General features: G+C 47.5%; 1 protein-coding gene across 8 annotated transcripts in view; it reads right to left on the reverse strand.

Moving 5' to 3' along the window:
* Positions 1–1606: 1606 nt before the first annotated feature.
* Positions 1607–21713, reverse strand: part of CACNB4 (calcium voltage-gated channel auxiliary subunit beta 4) — a 78118-nt gene continuing 58011 nt past the window's right edge. For 2 of the 8 annotated variants that reach the window (XM_048308820.1, XM_048308821.1), the window contains 8 exons: positions 21320–21339; positions 21130–21210; positions 19356–19414; positions 17227–17336; positions 16113–16264; positions 15600–15695; positions 11398–11583; positions 1607–7481 (listed from right to left, as the gene is read on the reverse strand). In XM_048308820.1, the coding sequence (XP_048164777.1) occupies positions 7221–7481; positions 11398–11583; positions 15600–15695; positions 16113–16264; positions 17227–17336; positions 19356–19414; positions 21130–21210; positions 21320–21339 (965 nt within the window). In that variant the 3' untranslated portion in view covers positions 1607–7220. Of the gene's footprint in view, positions 7482–9445; positions 10287–10409; positions 11584–15599; positions 15696–16112; positions 16265–17226; positions 17337–19355; positions 19415–21129; positions 21211–21319; positions 21340–21713 lie in introns of those variants that run through there. The other 6 variants (XR_007204673.1, XM_048308822.1, XR_007204672.1 and 3 more) reach the window with 6 other exon arrangements.

Below are 21713 nucleotides of genomic sequence, written 5' to 3' on the forward strand. Positions count from 1 at the left end.
CTGCTTTTTTATGGGCTAAGCCGGGCTTCCAGTGCTGCTGGAAGCTTTCTAGGAAAGCATTCCAATGGGCAGGGCTGGGTACAGCCTCGAAATTCCCTCCTGGAAATCTGGGAGGGCTTGTTCGGGTCGTGTACGTTTTGTTCCAGGCAGCTGTAACACAGACAGGGTCATGGGAGCGTCTGTGCCGGGGAAGTGCTTCGAATGCCTGCGGAAGGATTTCACCATGGAAATGCCTCTGTACAGAAAAAACCCAGACAGGGAGAGTATGGAATGGCTTCGGTTGGAAAAAGCCTCCAAGATATTCGAGTCCAACCATTCCCCCAGCACTGCCCCATGTCCCCAAGTGCCACATCCACACGGGGACTCCACCTGAGCACCCTTTCCATGAAGGAATTTCCCCAATATCCACCCTGCCCCTCCCCTGGCCCAGCCTGAGGCCGTTCCCTCTCCTCCTGTCCCTGTTCCCTGCCAGCAGAGCCCGACCCCCCCGGCTGCCCCCTCCTGTCAGGGACTTGTGCAGAGCCACAAGGTCCCCCCTGAGCTCCTTTGCTCCAGGCTGAGCCCCTTTCCCAGCTCCCTCAGGAATTCTCCAGCCCCTTCCCAGCTCCCTCAGGAACTCTCCAGCCCCTTCCCAGCTCCCTCAGCTGCTCCTGGGGCTCCAGCTCTTTCCCCAGGACACAGACAAGTTAAGCAGCTTAAGAAATTTTAACCCCTAGGATCATATGAAAGCAGACAAAAAGCATTTTTTTGTTCTATTTATTTGGAAACGCTTCTGCTTTTCATTAACAGCTTAGATGCAAACTCACATGCTGAGATCTGATTTTGAACAAACAGCCAAGAAAGTTCAATTAAACAGAATTTTAAAAGCATCAGATCTGCCTGAGGTGTGTAAATGCAACGTGCAGCTCACCTGGCCAGTGTGCTCCTGTCCCTCCAAGGCAGGGCTTGGGTGGTCACAGCATCTCCGTCAGGTTGCTGGTTCCTGTTACTCATTTTTGGGAAGAGGAGGCTGGAACTCTCTGCTAGAGGCAGCATCTTCCAGTGCTTTCAGTTTTCCAAGATACCATAAATGGCTGGAGGTGGCACTCGGGGCTCTGGGATCGGTCACAGCTTGGACTCGATGGCCTCGGAGGTCTTTTCCAACCTTAACCATTCTGTGATAAACTTAATTAGCTTCTAATTATCCAGTCCTTAATACCTCCCATCATTGTGCCCCCTTGTTCCTGCCTAGGAACCAATTCTAACCGAGTGGGAGATCCCACAAAGGACCAGCTCCAAACCTCTGAACATTCCCGAGAATCCTTCAAAGGAGCAGTTGGCTGCAAGTATCTCATTCCCTGCTGGATCAGCAGGAATTATCTGTATTTTTGTACTTCTGGGTCGCAGCTATTTAAGAGCAGATCGTTATAAAAATAAACATCATTTATTTCGCAGACCAGATGCAACTCCTTCTTCAGAACCTCATTAAATTTTCCTAGAAATGTAACACGTGAGGCTGCTGCCAAAAACTGTTGGCAAACAACAAAAATGCCACAGGGCTCTGGGTTTCTCCTGACTCTCCCAAGCATTTTCCCAATCTTAGTGCAGGACACAAAGAGACTGGACAGACTTTTAAACGCTTTGTAGTTTTGTTCATTTATTGTAGAAAAGTTATTGTAATGCAGTTCATCTTTGTACATCTAAATTCCATAAAACAAATCCATAGAAATGAGGATAACTATGGGCATGCAGTCTGCATGATCCTGGTCACAAAAATAACACCACTTTATTTTTTTTTCCTTTTTCTTTTTTTTTTTTTTTTTTTTTTTTTTTTTTAGTTTTTGTAGTTTTCTTTGAAAGCCACTAAAAGCAGAGGGAGAGCAGAGCATGCACCACTGTACACATTGCATAGTATATGGTACCCACATGCCTGGTCGGGTGCTACACACACAGGGCCTATAGGGCAAAACAAAGGGAAAATCAGCAGAAAACACAATTTTGGGGTGGCTCTGTCCCAGTAAAGGCAGTAATGTCTTCACCAGTGTGGCTCTGAACTGGCTCCCAGTGAGGCAGCACTGCCAGGCTCTCACTGGGAACCAGTTTGGCTGAGAAACAGAGATTTTCCAGGATGTGAGAAGCCCAAGGTCCGGAGTTTGCAGTTGGAATGGCTGATCCCAACATTCTCCCCGCTCTGGTTCCACACAATCTGCATTATTCTTGCCTGACTCTCCCTGTCTGCACCAGAAGGGAATCGATCAGGTGTGTCCCAATCCTAAACACACCTGGGCCCACGCACACATTCCTTAACCTCACCTCCCATCAGGTTTGCAATTCTCGGGAATTTTGGGTGCTGTGATGCTCTCCCCTCCCCCACCTCCAAGCTCTGTGTCCCCACGAACATCTACTGGGAGTGTTTCATTCCCGACCTTGGGCTACTGGTGGGTCCACCAGTCACATCCCAAATCCACACATTGGCCAAAATTAAAGTTATTCACATGATTTCAGCTTCCAGGAGGAAATGAGCAGAAATGAATGCAGTGGGCTTTGTGATTTTAAAAGGCTCTTTTTGTTTGTCATTAATTAATTAATATGGAAGGGAAACAAGTTATTGAGAAATCAATCCCATGTGCAAAATGCCAAAATCAACTGCTGAAGTATCAGGCAGCGAGTAAACAGATCAAAAATGCAATAAATCCACTGATGCTGGATCAGAAATCTCCCCCTTGGTTCCAAAAACACGATGCCAGATGCAGGAGTGGAATTGCTGTAAATTTGTGCTATTACAGATGTGCTTCTTTTCCCTTGCTCTGTTTTTACACCGTTGGCAAAAGAGAGAACTTTGAGCTCTGTGGATTCTCTGCTGCGCCTGCAGAGCAGCTCCAACACGGGGATCTTACAGGTAATTACAGTTTGTTTTCCAGGCAATATTGATAAGGCAGGGGATCACCATTCCTGGGCACACCTTGCTCTTGGACAAGACAGGAGTTGGTGTCCGTAGGATGTCCGGACAGGAACTCACTGCCAAGGAATTTGGTTTCCCAAATTCCCGAGGCAGGTCCATAAAGCATCCTGAGGCCAAGCCAAGGCTGCTCCCAGTTTCAAAGGAATAAAGGAGTGACACTTACTCACATCTGAAATGATTTCTACCTCCTCCCCAAATTCTCTGGATGGATTTAATCACAATATTTCTCCTGACTTCTTGAGTGGATTCCACACACAGTGAAAGAAATCTGAAATTTCACTCCTAAGTAGCATTTTCACCTTTTTCTTTGAGTTAATGCCGTACATACGTTTTACAACTTTATTAAGATTTCCCTTTCTTTTTAAAGACATGCCTTTATTTTTCTATATAAAATAAACTGGGTGTGGTAACAACCTCACCAAGGTTATTCAAACGACACCACATTCTCTTTTAGGATCATTTTAACTCCATTTCCCCAGAGTTAAGCTTGGCTGCATTACAGGGTCCTGCAGCCTTTGTGGGACTCATGTTTGAGGGAATGAGAGGCAACTCCAACAAAATACATGGCAGCAGAATCCCAGGGACCCAAACCTGGACTGACACCAACAGGGGTAATAGAACTGGATTTTAAAATGTACATTTTTAGGAGTAAACCCAGGTTTGGATAAATGGCATTTTATAAAATATGCATCTGATTTTTTCATTTGTAGTCTCCAATTATTTTGCCTTAAAAAAAATCAGGAGTGTGGGATCAAGGACAAGTTTCAGAAGTACTGAATTTGTGAAAGAAAATACTACAGAAGACATATTTAATGTATTATTAAAGAAAAAAGAGCATCAGAACCTCTGACTTACCCAAATCAGTGTGCTGTGAACAACAGGAATAAAAATATTATTTTGGAATGGTGAAGTCAGTAAAGACAGGAGATTCTGGATGCTCCAGGGAATTCTGTGGTGCTGAGACCAAACTGAATTCAGAAGATCTGGCATCAAACTGAAGTTACAAATATCAGCAGCTGTGAGTTGCACGTCCCATGGGAGAAGTGTTTGGCATCAGGAAAAGAATCTGTACATGTTAAATACAACTCCAGGGAGAAAGTATTTGAAATTCTAAGGTTAACAATTAAATAATTGATTCGCAAACGTAAGAACGTGCTGAATTTTCTCTTTAAAGGTTGTTATCACCTTGATTGGTTAAATCCTTGTTAATCCTAAAGTGTCTGAATGAGAAACTCAGACAGCAACAAAACTTTAAAAAAAAAATCCCTGTTTTATAAACATTTCTAAACCCTCTGTCTGTGCCAGAGCTTAGAATAGAGCTCTGGTTTTTAGCATTATTTTAATAACAAGAAATGATGTGAGGACTGGAGAATGAGGCTGGATCGATTCAGTCAGGAGCACATGAACTCCACAATTTCAACTGAATCACAACAGAGCAGCTCAGCAGTGCTGGAATCCCACCAGGAACACGGAGTTACCAATGCTGATCCCCAGCACAGCTTGCACTCCTTACTGCGTCCTAAACAGAAATTCCTTTTTCAAACCAAGACTGCCCATAGTACCTGCAATAAATGCTGAGTCTCCCAGCATGGTTGGTGTATTTGTACTTAAAGAATATCTCTTTTCAAAGAATTAAACACCCTGGCAAGGAATGAGACCTGCAGGGCCCCTGGTTCCTTGTGTTACAATGGAATGGGCTCTGGGAGAAACTCAGGACACCCAGGAGTCAAGGCAGCTTAACCCCATGGAATAAATTACCTCAGGCCCACCCCTGACTTCCCTCACAAGTTTGTTTTTGTCAAACCCGAGTCATTTTGGCACTTGAGATGTTCAGGTGATGGGATTGTGCAGGTGCGTGGTGGGTGGGGATCCTTCCCTCACCTGGTGTGACATGGAAGACTTAAAACAAGGCTCCGAAAGGCTCTAGGAAATCTATGTCGGTGCTTTGCAGCAAATATGCAAATATGCAAATCTCCTCAAGCAGCTAATGAGCTGATCCCTAATCTACTGCAGAATAAAGAGGAGCAGCTGCTGCCCAGGGTTCTACAGCTCCCCTGCAATCAGGACTTCAATGCACGAACAAGGGACTGGGGAAAGCTCAGAGAAGAATGGGTCACCTAACGCCTCCTTTCTCATGCAGGTCTGGGTGCTGTACATGGAAAATGGTCTGGAAAACTTCCTGGAGGATGCTCCACTGTGCTGCAGCACAAAATCCTGGCGGAGGCAGCTGCAGCTGCCAGTCCCAGGCCGGGTCCTGCTGTGTTCCCTCAGCCTCAAGAGCTCCTCTGGCATCTGCAGCCAGAGGGAATCGGCTAGGATCAGGTCTGGCAGATCCATCCAGAACTCTGGGACTCCAGTGGATGCAGAGATTTCCATATTTTCCTTGGTAACTGGTCCATTGGGATCACCCAGTGGTACTGGAGCTGCCTGTTAGGCAGTGGGGTCATTAAAATGATTGATTAATTAATCAGGTGTCTGCCACCTTTTAATGCTGCTGGAGATGGGCGTGGGTGTCCCACAAAGGACATGGATTACTTTTCCCAGTAACTTCAAGAGGATAATCAGACTCCAGGATGCTGGAAGCACCAGCAGTCTTTGCCAGCTGGTCCAGGAAGTGGAAGAAACCGGAATATTCCAGAAATTCCTTTAGTGCTACATGCTGTCAAAGCCTGGTGTCAGCAGGCTTTGGGAGGAAAACAAGCAAATAAAAAGGTTAATGATCCTTATTTTTGAGAAAAAAAAAAATAGTTGTGACATGAACCTGCATAAACAAATGCATGTTCAGCATAACTGTGTCAATGCCAGGGAATGTGTGCGCTGGGGAATTTCGGGAGGCTCTGCCTGAAGATGTCAGTGGTTGTACAAAACGGGCAACGGGTCAGTTTTCAATCCCGTGGGATCTAAGGCTTCACTGATGGTGTAAAACACAAGGTCCAACCACAGGAATTCATCTCTTGGAAGGAACTCAAGACTCAGGAGGTGAAAGAAATGATTGTTAGGAAGTAAGGCAGCAATATCTCCAAGGATTTATCATAGCTCTTGGAATCCAAAGCTTGGAATCAGCTCCACAACTTCCCTGTGAGCAGATTTTTGTCTGATATTCCCTTTTTATTGCAATTCTGACCAAGATGTTGTTTGAAATGTTCATCACTGATGACTGCTTAACCCCAGTCCCTCCCCTCGGATTTCATGGCTGCAATGGATCTTCTGGAGAGTTCTTGTGCGCCACTGGAATTGTCGGACATTCAGAGGTGGATTTGCGAAGATGGAACATGTAGGCAGGTACTCAGGGTACTGGAATGTAGGTACTCTACACACTGGGTCACAGGAAGGGATTGATTCCATTTAAAAAGCAGGATAAAAATGGGAGAAAAATCTGATGTCTCTATACTCCTGTTCCATTTTGGGACTTCTAGCTGTATTCAGGTAAAAAGAGTGGGAAAAAAAGACTATTCCCAACCTCCAAGCACACAAATGATGGAGTTTGTTCCTTTTCCTGTCCCTGTTTCCCGTCTCCTGTCGCAGTTCCTCCCTGCTGGTCCCGACTGTCAGGACTGGCTGAACTCAAGAATCATTTGGCTGCAACATTCATGCCAGGTCTAAAAATAATTTCAAACTGGAAAGTGTTTTGTAACTGCTGCAATAATTTGGGATATTTGGCACTCTCGAGAGTTTACATTTGGTTTGTCTGAAAAAGTCATTCTGGAAAGAAATCGTTAGAATAAATCCTTTTATTCTAACCTGAAATGGAAATTGAGCTCCCAGCAAACAAATACTGGAGCTGACTTTCTGACTTCCAGTGGTTTGTAATTTTCAGATTTTTCTTTGTATTTGTTTTTTTTTTTTCCCCCAACATGCTCACGTCGACTTTCCAGTCAATTCACCCAAATTCCAACAGGAATTGGTTTATAAATTGGTTCCAACTGGAACTGGTCATTTGGAATTTCCAGCACAGGAAATTATTTTATAAGTGCCTCGATAAGTACCCGAAATTACAAACGGATGTGTCTAATACCGAACGACAAGAAAAAAAAATGGCTATAAATGCAAATGCTGTATTAAACCCAAAAATAATCCCAAAAACAAACCTCTATGATCGGGCAGAAACGGAAGGGCCGGGCTGGGTTTTGCTGCCCCCTAATTAAACATCAATGACAGCAGAGTGCAACTGCAGTGTCGCTGTCACACCTGCCAAATTAACTTGATCTAATTGTTATTCCTAGCTACGTTATGGTAAGGTATGAACGGATGAATCCTGTTTTTCCCCAGGTCCCCGCACTCAGAGCCGGTGCCGTGAGTCGTGGCTGTATCCGCCGGGGGAGCCGCGGTTCCGGTGGGGTTTATACGAGTCCTGGTAGGGGTCAGAGTATTCCTCTTCCACGAGGGGATAGTGGTCTCGGCTGTGCTGGGAACTGGAAGACAAGCGGTTCCTGCTCTTCCGAGCCCTCTCGTTGTGGCAATTCTCGTCGGAGGTCATGAGGCTGCGCCGCTCGATGGGCGAGTTCTCCGTGGAGTGGCTGCCGTGCCTCCCGCGCTGGCTCTGCGGGGGCCAAACAACGCCAGCGTTAATTCCCGCACCCTCAGCTCCTGCCGAGCCCCATCCGAGGCCTCCTGGCAGCAGCCACGGCCCGTGGGGCCCGTGGGGCTCGTGGGGCTCGTGTCCCAGCACAGCCTGGCTGCTGCTGCTGCTGCTGCGGGGCCGGGCAGCGGGAGCGCGGGCTCGCCCTGCTGAGTATCGTCACAGAGAGCATGAAAAGTGAGCTGATGTAGTCAGCATTTATCACTTTTCTCTGATCAGGAACAGAACATTCACGCTGCTACTCTGCTTAGGGAATGTCTAAGCGTCCATTTCTGTAGTTTTGGAACACATCTGAAGATGCTCGTTGGGGTTGTTTTTAGAGGTGCAGCTCTGAGCCTTATTTAAACCCTTCCTATGACCAAACCAAGATGGGCTACTCAGCAGGCAGCCAAGGGGAGATTAAAATGATTAGATAATAACAAATTCTTTCAACTAAAACATAGTATTTAAAATATGTTGACAGAAAATCCCTTCCTAAGGTCATTTGTTAATTAGAAGCCTTGCTCTCCTCACATTCCCATAATGACAATGCCCATCATTTGTCACATGAACAAAATGAGTTCAAATTTTTTTGCCAGTTAATGGCACAATGAAGAAGTAGCCTAAAATAAATCTTTTGTTTGCTTTCAACATACATTAAACCTCTCAGGACTATCAGCACCCATCTCTCAGGACAAACTCCGTGCTGAAACTCCAGCCCCTGCTCTCAGGGATATAAAACCTTCCTCCTGCTGCTACAGCCCCTGCATGGCGACTGTTTTCCTGAATAATTTATATCCAAGGCGGGTGTGGCGGGGCAGGGATGGAGCAGGGGGTGTGTGGTTACAGCTCCGGGCGGTGCCGCCAGGGAGGCTCCTGGAGAGGGGCCCTGAACAAGGGGTTCCCTCTGCAACCTCACCCCCACTACTGGGGAGAACTCCAGCCACGGGATCCCCAAGCTCTCCTCAGAGCACCAGGCTCTAGTGGGGATTATGGCAAAGTGCTTCAGGAATTAAAGACAGGCTGGGAGACCTGGGGGTGTTCACCTGGAGAAGGCTCCAGGGAGAGCTCCGAGCCCCTTGCAGGGCCTAAAGGGGCTCCAGGAGAGCTGCAGAGGGACTGGGGACAAGGCATGGAGGGACAGGACACAGGGAATGGCTTCCCAGTGCCAGAGGGCAGGGATGGATGGGAGATTGGGAATTGGGAATTGTTCCCTGGGAGGGTGGGCAGGCCCTGGCACAGGGTGCCCAGAGCAGCTGGGGCTGCCCCTGGATCCCTGGCAGTGCCCAAGGCCAGGCTGGACATTGGGGCTGGGAGCAGCCTGGGACAGTGGGAGGTGTCCCTGCCCATGGAAGGGGGGGATAGGATGGGCTTTGAGGTCCCTCCCAACCCAAACCAGTCTGGGATTCCATGATGAATTACCCTTGTGTTTGTCTGACACAAATGCAGTTTGGATGTATAATCCCCTCATCAATTGCAGCTTTATGTCTGTGCTCACCTCTGTGCCTTCCCTGTGGTGATTCACCTCTCGGGCTGCATCCTGCTGCTTTCCTGAAACCTTCCTGCTTCCCTGGGCTGTGTGCTCATCCCAGTGCTGCTGCTGAGCTCCTGGGGTGTCATCATGGGACACACCTGGGGTGGTTACACATTGGTCTGATGTCCCAAACAACTTTTGATCCTGCTGTGTCATTGGAATGACAACCTGCAGGAATGGACTTGAAACCCCAATCCCCTGGAGCCTAGGGAACACATCTCCCCAAAACTTGAGCTACAGGATTTGAGTCCATGCACTGAAATTAGGCTAGACTGCATTTAGAGCTAACCAGTCACAGAGGGAAATGACTGGTTAGAGAGTTAGAGAATCCCAGGATGGTTTGGGTTGGAAGTGAAATGAAGGATCACCCAGTCCCACCCCTACCATGGGTAGGAACACATTCTACTATCCCAGGTTGCTCCAAGCCCCGTCCAGCCTGGCCTGGGACACTTCAGGGATCCAGGCACAGCCACAACTTCTCAGAGCAATAAATATTTTTTCAAGGAAATGTTGGCAAAGATCAAATTTACTCTTCCCCCTTAGCTCAGCATCGAGCTCTTCCTGTAAGGAAGGCGATTCCAAGGATCAGGTATGACAGACCCAGCAGTGCCACCTGTGCCCTCTCTGACTGCTCTGGATCTGTGCCACAGAACGTCACCCTCATGACCTCCCTGAGTCAGGAGTTCAGTTCTCAATAAACCAAAGTTCAGGCCACAGCCAGGTAAAAAACGGAGCTTCCCAAATCTGGCTTTGGCAAAGCAGGGACAGCCTGTCCCAGCACACCTGTATCAGGCTCACTGCTACGTGAGGCTTTGGGCTTTTCCTTTTCAGTCCCCCACGTACCAAGGGCATAAGGAATATAAAATCTTCCTGTATCACAAGCACCTTTGCTAGCTTAATTAGCCTGAGTGCTTTCTAATTACCACACACATCATCACAGTGAAAGCTGATGCAAATCCTTCCACAGGTTTGGATGAGTATAAAACCTCCAACATGGGTAACAGGGATGGTGGAAGTCCTTACTGTGAGATAACCATGGCAAACACCAGGGCCTGAACCCTCCTGGCACGGAAAACCTGCAGCCTCTGGTTGGGCATCGATCACTCCAGGAGAAATTTACCCCTCTGCAGAGCACCAGCACCATTGATCCCACCGAAACCCTTTGGAATTCGGGTGAAGTGGGGATTAAGTGATGCATACCTTCAGCCAGCCCACTGCACAGGGGTGATTTTCATCTTCAGTGTGAGTTTTCCCTAAGTAAATGGAGCAACATTTCACAGTTATTGCTGGTGTCCATTGATCAGAGAGAAATAAATGCCTGAAAAAAATTCTGTGGATACACCCAGTTCTCAAAATGAAACTGAAGAGGTGAAAAGTTCTGCAGATGGTATTTTATTGGCATGAAGGGATGGAAAACTGAAACTTTAAGGCAAGTGGGAAATGGAAACAACAGTTTACATGTGCATGTTATTAGTAACAGAACAGTGCTTGTGCATTCAGCCACTCAGGAGACAGTGACTTGCTGGTCCCAATAAAACCAAGCACGGCTTTAGAAAGGTGAGTGCAGGAATTAAGCACCTTCAGGGAAGTGCAGCTCACTCACAGCAAAACCAGCTGGATGTTAACTGAAAACACCAAACAACAGTCATTTCCTCCAAAACTGTTACCTGCTTCCAGACACTCCACAAGCAGAGCAGACGTTACATTTGTAAAGTGAATTATTCATTAAATGTCATTTGTTCAGTTCTATTTCTGACGTACATTAGCAAGTGACACTCCTGGAGTCCCCCACACACTGAAACTTGCAGGATTTAAAGCTCCCTGCAATCCTGAGCCCCTCAAGCATCCCCAGTTATTAACCCCACACATTTCTGGTTTCAAACTTAATAAAGCACGTACTTCTCATTAAGGACTATTTACATGCCACGATTGAAGTGTCAAAGTTCAGCCGAGTCTGAGCTATCCCTGTGGAAAAAAAGGGTCACAATTTTTTTCAATGGGTAAAGAAATAATGTCTTTTATTCACACTCAAAGAACAAGCTTTTCCACCCAAAAGTGAATGTTTGGTGAAGTTATGAGGGTAGAATAAAAGGGATCATTACAGAGCCGATTCCTGGCTAGGAAATTGATGGCTGTTTAACTTCCCACTAAAGGCAGAGCATTCCCAGTCTTCAGCACTGGGCTGAGGAGCTGCTTCCTCCCTGCTTACACCCCTGAGCTGGTCTTGGCAGAGGCCAAACGGGCAGTGGTGCCTCCCAGAGCAGCGTCAGCGATGCTGCACAGACCGTGTCACACTACAGCCCCTGGCAGACTGAACGAACCCACCTGCTCTGCACTGCCTGGCGCTCCGAGGGCTGTTCCTACCTGCAGGCCGGAGATTGCGGCGGGATACGGGGACAGGGCGGTGGATCCCAGGTTCCTGCCCAGCAGGGGGGTCATGGGCGTGGCACTGGATGTGTGGGTGGCTCTCCAGTAGGCCTCCAGGTACTCGGCCAGGTGCTCGCAGGCGTCCTCCAGCTGGTTCTCGTCCAGGATCACATCGAACATGTCCTGGGCACAGGGACACAAGGCAGTCACGGCCGTGTGACACGGGGGACACAGAGCTGGCAAACGCTTCTTGTCACACTGGGCCTTGGAATTGTTCAATGAACAGGAATCAGAGCATGGGAGAGCAGGAGGGAGCTGGAAACATGGAGAGGGGCTTACAACAGCATGGAGTGACAAGGGGGATGGATTCACACTGAAACACGGCAGGGAGAGATGGGATATTGGGAAGGAATTCCTGGCTGGGAGGGTGCGCAGGCCCTGGCACAGGGTGTCCAGGGAAGCTGTGGCTGCCCCTGGATCCCTGGCAGTGCCCAAGGCCAGGCTGGACAGGGCTTGGAGCAGCCTGGGACAGTGGGAGGTGTCCCTGCCCATGGCAGGGGTGGACTGGGATGGCCTTTAAGGTCCCTTCCAACCCGAACCATTCTGGGATTCTGTGGCTGGAGAAGAAAACGGTACAGGTGGGTTTAGAAGGTGACCAAGAGCCAAAGGCCTCAGGAGTCGCTGGACACTGTCCCCACGTGTTGTGTGAGCCCTGCCACGCTGCAAGGTACAAAACCCCTTAATGAATTCATTTCTTTCCAGCGCTGATGCCCCTAAAACCATTCCCACAGCAGTGAAGGCATGAGGCAGTCCTGACAGCAGCAGCATTCCTGCTTCAGGAATTTACTTTAGACACCACCTCCATCCCTGCCTGCCCTCCAACTTGCCAAAACCAGCAGAGCCCCTTGAGAGAAACACAACCCTGTTTTCAGCAGTTCCACTTCCTATCTCATCTCTAGTCTTAACTTTGCAAAATGCTGTGAAAATAGCACAGGAAATGGAAAGTAACTGCAGGTGCTGCGGGTGTAAAGGGCAACCAACACCAACCACAGGCTGTTCTCTTCCACTTGTTTTTACAGCTCTTAGAATAAGATTTAAAATAATAAAGCCATTTTATATATTTTTTTTATATTTATTCTCTCTTCTCAGCATGGTAGAGAAAGGTTTCCTCCTCTGCCAGCAAGGAGGAGTTTTCTTCTATCAGAATATTCCTAACACTGCATCCCTTGGTCCAGTTCAGCGTTTATTGCTCTTCTTTTGCTCCTCTCTTTATTTACTGCTTTTACTCCTTTGCTATTCACCCACATGTTGATGCACCACACATTCCAGCCTACCACTCACTTGTGGAAGAAGTCAGTAATTAAAACACAGTTAAATTAGAAAATAAAAGAGCGTGGTTTGCTTACATATACTTTGCTTTGGAAGAGACTGAAACGAAACACTTGGAGTGTAACATGTTTTCTTAAGCAAGGAATTAAGTTGGATTTAGGACTCTTAACAACTGTCACCCTTTTAATATTTCACTGCACAGCAACACTGGCCTGGGAGCCTCTCAGGCTGTCCCTGGAGGTCACACGGAGGAGCTGCAGCCCTGGCAGGATCCCGACTCCAGTGTCTGACAAGGAGAACAAATGACAGGGGAAACACTCAGGTTTTCTCTTGCATTTAACAGTTCTGCTCATCCCTCAGCTGGGTTTGTTCTGTTTCCATGTATTTGGCAGGAAATCATCTTGTGGGGCAGTCCCTGTTCATGAGGGTCATGGAGTAAAGCAATTCCTCTGCAAAATTTTCTTCCAGCATGCATAAAACAGTTACCACAGGAGCATTCCCAGCTCCTGGTGACTCTCTAGTGATACACAGTGGCCTTTCCTGAAGAGAAAATCAGTGGCCGCTGTCCCCTCCTGTTTCGCTGTAGAATCACTGTGTACCTGAGAGGAGGAGGAATCTCAACTTGTAGATCTATCCCAATTATATTTTAATTAACCAATGCAATTTAATTCTGCTGCAGTATAATTTCAGGTATTTTTTAGGTAGTGTCAAATAGACCAGAGGGGTTTGTACCCTCTCTTAGCATGGGCATGAAGTCAGAAGTTTTAAAAAATAACAACCATAATGAACTGTTTATGAGCAGTGTGTTTAGAGATGTACAGTTTGTGTTTCCTTGAGCCCTGTAATGTTCCTGCAGTGGAGTTCCTGGAGTCCTGCAATATTCCTGGTGCCCCGCAGTGCCCAACGCCGGCTCGAGCAGCGTCAGGGGGAGATTAGCAAGGAATTAATAATGAAAGCAGTTCCTGAGCTCAAATATGCCCAAAGAGACAGCTATTTTTAACATGTCTAGACATGCAGCACCAGCTCATTCCTAATGGCTGGCTCTCAGCAAAGGAACAAAGTGAGGATTGCATCCTTTGCAAGGACCTTCCCTTTAAACAAACTCCAAATCCTCCTCTTGCAGGAACTGGAGCTGCAAAAGGGGTGAAGCAGGAGAGGGGGAGCAGTGCCTTTGCTCTTAGCAATGTACTTTTACTTAATTAAATCATGGACCAACTTTAATTTCGAGCCAAGCCAGACTGTCATCTCCCTGAGAGAGCTCTCAGTCAGCAACCACTTCCTTCCCATCACCAGTGCAAAGTGCTGAGCTGGTTTGTGAGCAGCTCCTGGGCACGGCAGGGTGGAAGCAGCCTTGGAGCAGGGCTGGGGTCATGGCTGAAACCTGGTACTCTGACACTGGGAAAGGTTCTTCTGATCCAGGTGGGTCCTCCCTTGGTTGCCTTCAGCACTGGAATGCAATTCCAGGACTGGGTGTTGAGGCAGAGTTTAGCAGATGCAGGGATGGACAATCCAAGTGCCACCATGCACCCAACAAGCTGCAGCAGAACAAGGATCATTTTATGGAATCTGGGAATTGTACAAGTTTGGGTTGGAAGGGACCTAAAAAACCATCTCATCACACCTTCCACTATCCCAGGCTGCTCCAAGCCCTGTCCAGTCTGGCCTGGGACACTTTCAGAGATCCAGGGGCAGCCACAGCTTCTCTGGTAACTTCTCTCATTTCCGCTGATGTGAGCAAAGTGAAGCTGAGTAAGAGGAAACCACTGCATAAAGAACAAAAAAAAGGCTGTGAAACTGCCCAGGGTTGTGTGTGCAGGTGCCAGAGGAACCACCTTTCACACAGGACAGTGTGCAGAGGGGTGTTCTGTGTGTAAGCTCAGGGTAAACACCACAAACCATTCAAACAGGGGCAGCTGCAGCTGCAGTTCCTCAGCTCACATCCATCAGGGAATGGATGTGTTTTAGAGGGATCAGTTTGTTCTCCAGGACAGTTGGGTTAGTGGGACCTGGATGGCTCACAGGAATAACCCATCAGCATTTTAAGTTGTGACAACACAACTCAGTAAAAAATTCCATGTGGGAAATGTAACACAGCTGAGCTCAGCTGAGCTGAAATGTAACAGGCTGCCCAGAGAAGCTGTGGCTGCCCCACATCACTGCCCTGGTACCCAGAGGGGTCTCTGCACTCCCATCCCAATATCCCACATGGATCCTACACAAAGCCACATCGAAGTCCATTTCCACTGCCTCTGTCCCAGAAACCAGGTGTGGTTTTCAGGACCAACAGCAAGTTTGAGCTGCCCTGTCCAAACCCCTGCGGAGCCTTGCCCACAGCCCTGCCCAGGAGCCCTGGCAGGCCTCTGCTCCACCAGCAGCAGGGAATGCCAGGAGAGGGGCAGGATCTTTGATCAGGAGGTGGGAGAGCAGTGCCTGTGCTCTGGTGAGGTGACTGGGATGGCCTTTGGGATCAGGATCAGGGCTCACATGCCTGCACACCCCTTTCCCTCCTGTGCACCCAGTGGGCCTGGACTCCCTCTGCAGTGAGGGAAGGCCTCTGCAGCCTCCTCTCCCAACTCAGACTTTGTCCCTCTGCGACCTGGTGCTCCCCCAATGATGTAATTTGCTAATGAACTGATCTGTTGTCCCCTCCACGTCATTCCTGCCCTGTCACCCTGCAAAAGACCAAAACAAACCCGGGGCAGGAGATAATCAGGATGAAAGTCTGCAGTGCTTGGTGTCTCACGAGTGCAGGGCTGTGTGAGCACGAGGGAGTGATAATGGATGGACCCAGCTCAGCACAGGGATCAGCACAGCAGGGATCATCAGAATTCCACAAAGCAGGAGTTCTTCAGCCTCTCCTCTGTACTTACTGGTGGGCATTGTGCAAGTTTATCAGCTGCCACCAACTGGACATTCAAGTGTTTGCTTTGTGACTTCCCTCTGGACTTGATCAATCGCTGCAAAACCTGAAAGGAGGAAAGGGCAAAAGGTGAATTTAAGGATCATTTATCTCCCTAAAGCTCAGCCTGACATCCCCCTGAGGGATTACCGAGGGCAGAAGCTCTCCATAAAATACTGTCCTTGAATATCCCAAACCTTTCTGATAACCCCTCTGAGAGCTGGGCATGTTTCTCTCTGGATCACGTTTGATCCCTTGAAAAATTTCAAATGCGTTTTTGTTTTATCCTACTTTAACTACTAAGTTATTTTTGACAATAGAGGAGCATGAAAATTATACAGCATTATCTGGGTTGCTCGATGGGCTGTGGCAGCAGCAGCAGCACATTATGTCACTTTTTCCCCTTTTCAGGTGCAGATTCCACACTGCCCATTCCCACCCTGCCCTCCAGGTCCCTCCTGGACTGTAAGGTGAGAGGCATTACCTTTGGAGAGGACACCTTCACATGGACAATAATTGGTGCTAGAGATGTCTTGATAAGCTGTGCAGGGTGATTTATAGTGTCTGCATCCAGGACAACCAGCTGTAAGGACCTGGCCAGCTCAAAGATTCTTTCAATCTCACTCTGCACTTCAGCTGCAAAGGAAAACAAAGCAGGTGAAAGCACTGAACCCCCCCAGAGCACTGGGATGAAAATATCATCACCCACTTACTGTCACAGACTCCACATGTGAGTTTATGGCATTTCCATAAAATAACCTGTTCCCTGTACCTCCAGTGCCAGCAGTCACTCGGGATGTCAGAGATTTGGAATTTCGGCTCTTTTTTTTACCAAACCCAACTCCTCCTACCTCCTGGGATGGTGTCCCAGAGAGCAGGATATTGGGATGCACGTGCTACACACAGATTTCCACCCTTTTGCAAGACAGAACCACACAATCACAGAATCATGAAGGCTGGAAAAGACCTCCAAGATAATGGAATCCAAATAAAAATTCCTCAGGCCACTGCTACCCACCAGTCATGACACTGAGGAGAGGGGCAGGACCCCAAGTCTCACAGCTGGTCAGCAAAATTCAGCTGGAGCTGTTCAACATTAAACTCAAAACTGGTCCCAGGGTCAGGAATGACATTTCCTTGGCTGGACATGTGAAAACTCTTTGGCCCCTTGTGAAGTGGAATTAAAAGCACAGGGCTGGGAAGAAGGAGGAGCTGTGAGGCCAACTCAGGATTATGCAGTAAAATGCTGTAGACACATTTGAATCTGCAGAACTGCTGTTACCTTAGGAATGGCTGGAGCTGAGCCAGGGGAGGGTTAGGCTGGAGAGCAGGTTCTGCCCCCAGAGGCTGCTGGGCACTGCCCAGGCTCCCCAGGGAATGGGCACGGCCCTGAGGCTGCCAGAGCTCCAGGAGCGTTGGGCAGCGCTGCCAGGGATGCCCAGGGTGGGAATTTGGGGTGTCTGTGCAGGGATGGGAGCTGGATCAGTGATCCTGTGGGTTCCTCTCTGCTCAGATTCTGTGGTCTGGAAGGCTGGAATCGCATCCCTTCCCTCCTGTGTGTAACCACACCCTGAATTGCAACCTGTGGCGTGCCTTACCTAGGCTGGACCTGGTGTTGGAGCGCTCGATTATCGCCCTCTTGCTGGGGTTATTGAGCACAGACCTCTTGGCAAGGGAGATGTCAGCTGTCACTCTGGTTATGGATATCCTGGGAGGAGAGCACAGCACACACAAACACAGGAGTGGGATTTCCAGGCACAGCCCATTCCAAAGGGCAAACACAATAAAACACACTCAGACACGTTTCCAGCTGAGTTATGGCATCATTAAAGAACAACTGAAGAGAAGTGCTGGGTAACTGGGAGGTATTTCCTACTCCCTGAGCTCTGGGATGGAGTTCCTGCTATTCTCCTCAGTGCATTAATCAACTTTTCTCCTCCCAATTCACTCATCTCCTGCGTGAATTTACACAGTGCCATAAATGCTGTGAGTTATGTGAGGCTTGGGGCGCTCAGAACAAGGGAGCTGCAGTGGGACAGCACTTCCTCCTCCCTCAGAGTTACACCAGGAGTAAACCTGGCCCAGCTGACAGTGAGCTCTGCCAGGGGGTGGGAGGAGCAGGAGAAAAGGAACTGGAGCTCTCTGGGCTGCTTTAACCCAAGTTTAACTTCACTGCACCTCTTCAACTTAAGGCAGGTGATTTATTTACTTCATCTGTCAGTGAGCTGACAAGAGGCAAAATGTTATAGAGCAGAGAGCACACAATCCCTTCATGTAAAATCCATTTAGGAGGCCTGGGATGATCCAAGGAGCCAGGAAAAATGGAAAGCAAGCAAGCTGGGAATGACCAGCAACTTTTCCACAGAACCTAGGATTTCTGCAGCTCTAAGTGAAATTATCAGCTGGAGGGTTAAAAACAAGTGCAGGTATTTTTCTGTATAATACATAAATAAATGCATTGCCAGAAAATACAGTAGAGGCCAAAAGTAAAAGTGAGTTTAAAATAGAAATTCATGGACTGTGGGTCTTTGGCTCACTGGCCAGCAGAGGAGGTTGCAGTTGCAGAGGAAGGAGCTGGCAAAGCCAAGGGAATTCAGAGGCAGGCAAGGAGTCAGGTCTCACTGATGCCTTTGGAAAGGCTCTTCCTTGGACACTCAGCTCCTTTCTCAGTAACGTGGACCTCTCACAAAACTGCAGAAGAGATGGAAAGGAAGGAAAAGGGAGAGAGGAGAAAGACCATGAAGCCGTAAAAGTTGGCAGGAGGACCAAGAAGCAGCTTTTTCCTGAGTTACTCAGAGCTAAAATCAATGGTCTCAGGCTACTGGTGGCACTGAGCTCTCCACTGCTGAAATTTCATACTCCCACCTGATCCAGCTGCCAATACTGCTGATGGAATTAGGATTTCCAGAAAATCACTTGAGCTGAGCAACTCAGAACAGGGCAGAGAGGAGATACTTTGCACAGAAGCTGATCATTAAATGTTCCCTCTGAGCTGTTTATGGATCACTTCAGCACTGCCACCTCCTCACTCCTAAAATCCCTAAATCCTGCTCCAGCTCTTCTACACAACATCATTGTCCTTGCCCCAGTGCCCATGGTTTGGGTGTTTCAAACCTGACTTAGTGTTATGCACTACCAGAACAGCTCCTTCTCCCAGCTGGAATATCCTGAATATCCTGAACTGACTGGGAAGGGCAGAACATCCCAAAGATGCAGCAGACACCTACAAGGACTGAGGAGCTCCAAGGAAAGGAGGTGATGCCATGGACCAAGCCAGTGCTCCTAGCAAGGAAATCCAAATTATCCTCCCACAGCTCACCAAGAAATGCTCCAGCTGAAGGAGGAACCCTCCTTACAGTTCTTTTCCTGTATTTTATTTCAGCATTTCCTCAGCATTTCCTTCTTCAAACCAACTTTTTTTCAGTATTTTTGCCTGCAGTCAAAATATAATCTTATATAGAGAATATTTAAGAGCTGATTGTTCTTAGGTGTTGGGAAGACACGGAGACAGAATTCTTATGTTGAGCTAAGAAATCCTAGCCCAGCCATGGCAGAAATGCAGATGTGTGCACCCCTAGTAACACAGGAGCTGTGTCCCACTCTTCACAAAGCCAGAAAATCAGCTTTGATCATGCAGCAAACCCTCTGGCATTAAAAAAATGAAATAATTCACTGAAATGTTAGTAACACATGGGCAAAGCAGCATGAGAAGGACAGAGTTTCTCACCTCCCATCAAACCTGTGCTTCAGGAAGTCAAAGAGAGCTTTCTGCATCATGTCTGTCACCTTGGCAGAGGGGAGAAGATTGAGCAGGGGGACGGACAGGGAGAGAAAGAAGCCAAAAGGAAGGAAAGAGGTGAGTAGAAGGCAGGGATACAGCCAACAATCAACACCCTTGATGGGCAGCAACCATTCCAGTGCCATGCTCCTGGCACAGCACTCGGCAGTAAGTCCATGGAAGTTTCCTGCCTCTGCTCCAGTGCAGAGCTGTCACTCTGTGTGCTCCTACCCTGACCTGCACTGAGCATTCCTCACCCCCTTCCACATCCAGCACCATCCCAAAGCCTCAGAGCATGGCACAACCACGTGGGATGTTTGCTGGACACACCACTTGGGCCTTTCCTACAGCAACGTTGTTCCAGTGGGCTTCAGACTTGAGGCGTGAGATTTGTCATGCTGGGGGACTGTTCTCAGAGAGGGATACCAGCAAAAAAATGGGATGTTCCCACTCCTGGACATAGGAACACATCTGAGATGCTCAGCCCCAAGAGCTGTCATCTCTGCCATCTGATTTACTGAGCAGCTCCTTGTCCTTTCCAGGACAACTCAGGCTGACAATTATTATCTGCCAGGCCAGGCAGGAGCTTCATCAAAGCCCCCAAGCCTCTCTGCCAGTTTACTTCTCTCTTCCAAACTGGTTCCTTCAGCATTTAGACAGAAAAGAACAGTCAAAACAATTTCCCCCAAGCAAGATCAAGCATTTTTGTTATTGAAATTAGTATTCTGTGTTACCATTTACACACATTTGTATGTTCAAGGTGTTGTGTTTAGTGTTGTTTTCTTTAAAAAAGAGACAGGGTGGCAGATTTGAAGAGGTTTTTGTTAACAAACAGCCTCTCTCCCCTCCAACCTCGAGAGGTAAATTGATCTGTGGTGCAGCACAGAGGGAATTTACTCCTGTCAAAAAACTTCCCCATCAAATTAAAAGGCAGAGAGCAGAACATGAAGTACCTGCTCTGCTGAGCTGCACCTTCAGTCACTCTTACATAAAAACAATGCCAGAACACTGCATTATGCCAAGGCTGTAACCTCCCAAAAAGAACCACTCCAATATGTTTAATAATATCCTATAAATTACTGACAACATTAATTAAGCTTAATGAAGTGTATGTTTGATTTTATGTTCATTTAGTTCCTGGTTCAGCACTTCCCAGATGGTTGAGCTCCCTAAACTGCCCTGCTAGAAGTCTCTGCTCATTTAGCACGTGGTAAATGCTCACTTGAATCTGCAGCAGCCTAAAAAAAGGCTGTCCTGGTTATCTGGGCACGTTATCCTGCCCATTTCCACCTGGGGAACCTTTTAGGAGGGTTAAAGGTTTCTGTACAAATGTATTGGAATTTATTAATACAGTGAAAAAAGGGGAACAACAAGGAAGCTCCTTCAAATGTTTTGCTAATTAAGTTCAAAGCATGGGCTGGTTTGATGAACATTTTTCATGAGTACAGTCCAGCTCATTAATTTGGCTGCTTGTAGCAGACACAAATTCTTTTTTACTTGATTTAATTAGGAATGAGTGCACTGGAAAGAATGGATTTGCACTGTGCTTTAAAACAGTACAAGGTAGAAGTAACTCTTAGCTCTTATAGAACTTTTTTGGTAATTATTTAAGCTAAATCACCTGAAATTATCATGAACCAGTTGCACTGAGCCACAGACTGAATTACTGAGGATGACTGCAGATAACAAAAGTTGAATTAATTGCAAACAGCTGAGTTCATACCTCGTAGCCTTTGAGTGATGGGCCCACCAACACCACAGGTCTCATGGATGGCACTACATCATAGGGGGGAATATGTTCTGTCTAGAGGGAAAAAACAACCCTTCAGATCATCAACCACACAACATCCGTAGGGAAATCCTGGGAATTATGAATTAGAATGAAATAAAATGGAAACAAAAGCATTACTTACCACTTTTTGCTTCTGTTTTGCTGGAAGACCAAATGAGAACTTGGTTAAAACACATCCATGCAACCAGAAATCCCTTTGCCAAAGCACTTTGATTTCTCTCTGCACCTCCCTCTGCTCAGCCCTGACTAAACTGGGCAATCTGTGCATTAAACTGGGCAACCTGTGCATTAAACTGGGCATTCTGGGGCAGCTGCCACTGTTCCCAAGGCTTTTTCCCAGCCCTTAGCAACTCCTGCATGGCTAGAAATACATGTCCTCCTCCCCTGTGCATGCAAGCATTTTGCTGTAAAACATCTCAATAACTCAGCAAAGGGGCAAACCTGCATTTTTCATGTGTGGGTTTTTAAATAGAATTATTACAACACGAGGGTTTCCTTAAATAAATCCTGTTGTA

Source organism: Corvus hawaiiensis, chromosome 7, assembly GCF_020740725.1.
Source record: "Corvus hawaiiensis isolate bCorHaw1 chromosome 7, bCorHaw1.pri.cur, whole genome shotgun sequence".
Lineage (NCBI taxonomy): Eukaryota > Metazoa > Chordata > Aves > Passeriformes > Corvidae > Corvus > Corvus hawaiiensis.